This window comes from Triticum aestivum, unplaced genomic scaffold (genome assembly GCF_018294505.1).
Source record: "Triticum aestivum cultivar Chinese Spring unplaced genomic scaffold, IWGSC CS RefSeq v2.1 scaffold216229, whole genome shotgun sequence".
Taxonomy (NCBI): Eukaryota; Viridiplantae; Streptophyta; class Magnoliopsida; order Poales; family Poaceae; genus Triticum; species Triticum aestivum.
The window spans coordinates 1-930 of record NW_025299476.1 but is presented as its reverse complement, the minus strand read 5'-3'; the positions used below and the strand labels follow the sequence as shown (position 1 = coordinate 930).

General features: G+C 64.6%; 1 protein-coding gene across 1 annotated transcript; it reads left to right on the top strand.

The window, feature by feature from the left end:
• Positions 1-186: 186 nt before the first annotated feature.
• Positions 187-923, top strand: LOC123179205 (pentatricopeptide repeat-containing protein At2g36240; the record flags this gene model as incomplete). The annotated part of the gene is made up of 1 exon (XM_044591535.1): positions 187-923. A coding segment is annotated over exon 1 (625 nt), but the record flags the coding sequence as incomplete, so codon positions are not given.
• Between the last annotated feature and the right edge of the window lie 7 nt (positions 924-930).

The following is a 930-nucleotide window of genomic DNA, read 5'->3' as shown; positions in this document are numbered from 1 at the left end:
AAAGTACAAATATAATAAATGTAAATAAACCTGGAATTTTCTTAGGAGACCTTTTTTTAAGTAATGGATTTTTTTTGACAGTACACAGTGGAAGTTTTGAAGTGAAAATGTATTTTTCAGAGGGAAAATTTGAAGTTGAATAGTATTCGTACTGTAATCTGGGCTTCGCCAGTGGATTGTCATGTAGCCCAGGCCCCATGCACTCGTCGAAAACATATCCATTTCTGCCTGTGGGCTAAGCCCATGACCCGGCCACGCACTCCTCAGATTCCCTCCCCCTTCTCTTCCGCAGCCGGCGATGGCCGCCTCCCGCCGCCTGGCGCGGAAGCTCCCCTCCATCATCTCCAAACACCAGCGCCTCATCTCGCCGGAGATCGAAATCCTAGAGGAGACCCCCGAAATCTCCACCTCGCCCGCCTCCATCCCCCTCGACCCCTCCCTGCCGCTCCTCCCGCTCGCCGTCTCCCACCTCTCGCCGCCGAGCCCCCTCCCGGCTCTCCCCGCCGCGCACGCCTCCTCCCCCGCGGCGCTCCTCCGCCTCCTGCGCCGCGCGCGGCACCACCCGCGCCTCGCGCCGCTCGACCTCCACCTCCTCCTCGCGGCCGCCGACGCCTCCTCGGCCTTCCGCCCCGACCACCGCCTCACCAGCCTCCTCGCCGCGCGCCTCGCGGCCTCCCGCCGCCTCCCCTCGCTGCGGCGCCTCCTCCAGCTCGTCCTCTCCCGGCCCTGCCCCTGCGCCGACGACTCCATCTTCGCCTGCCCCGACCTCCTCCCCACCTTCCGCAAGGCCATCCTCGCCTTCGCCTCCTCCGGCGACATCCCCGCGGCGTCCGAAGCCCTCGCGTCCCTCCGCCGCGCCGCGGACTCGCCCCTCCCCGCCGAGTTTTACAACATCATCCTCCACGCCCTGGCCCGTCTCCACCGCCACGA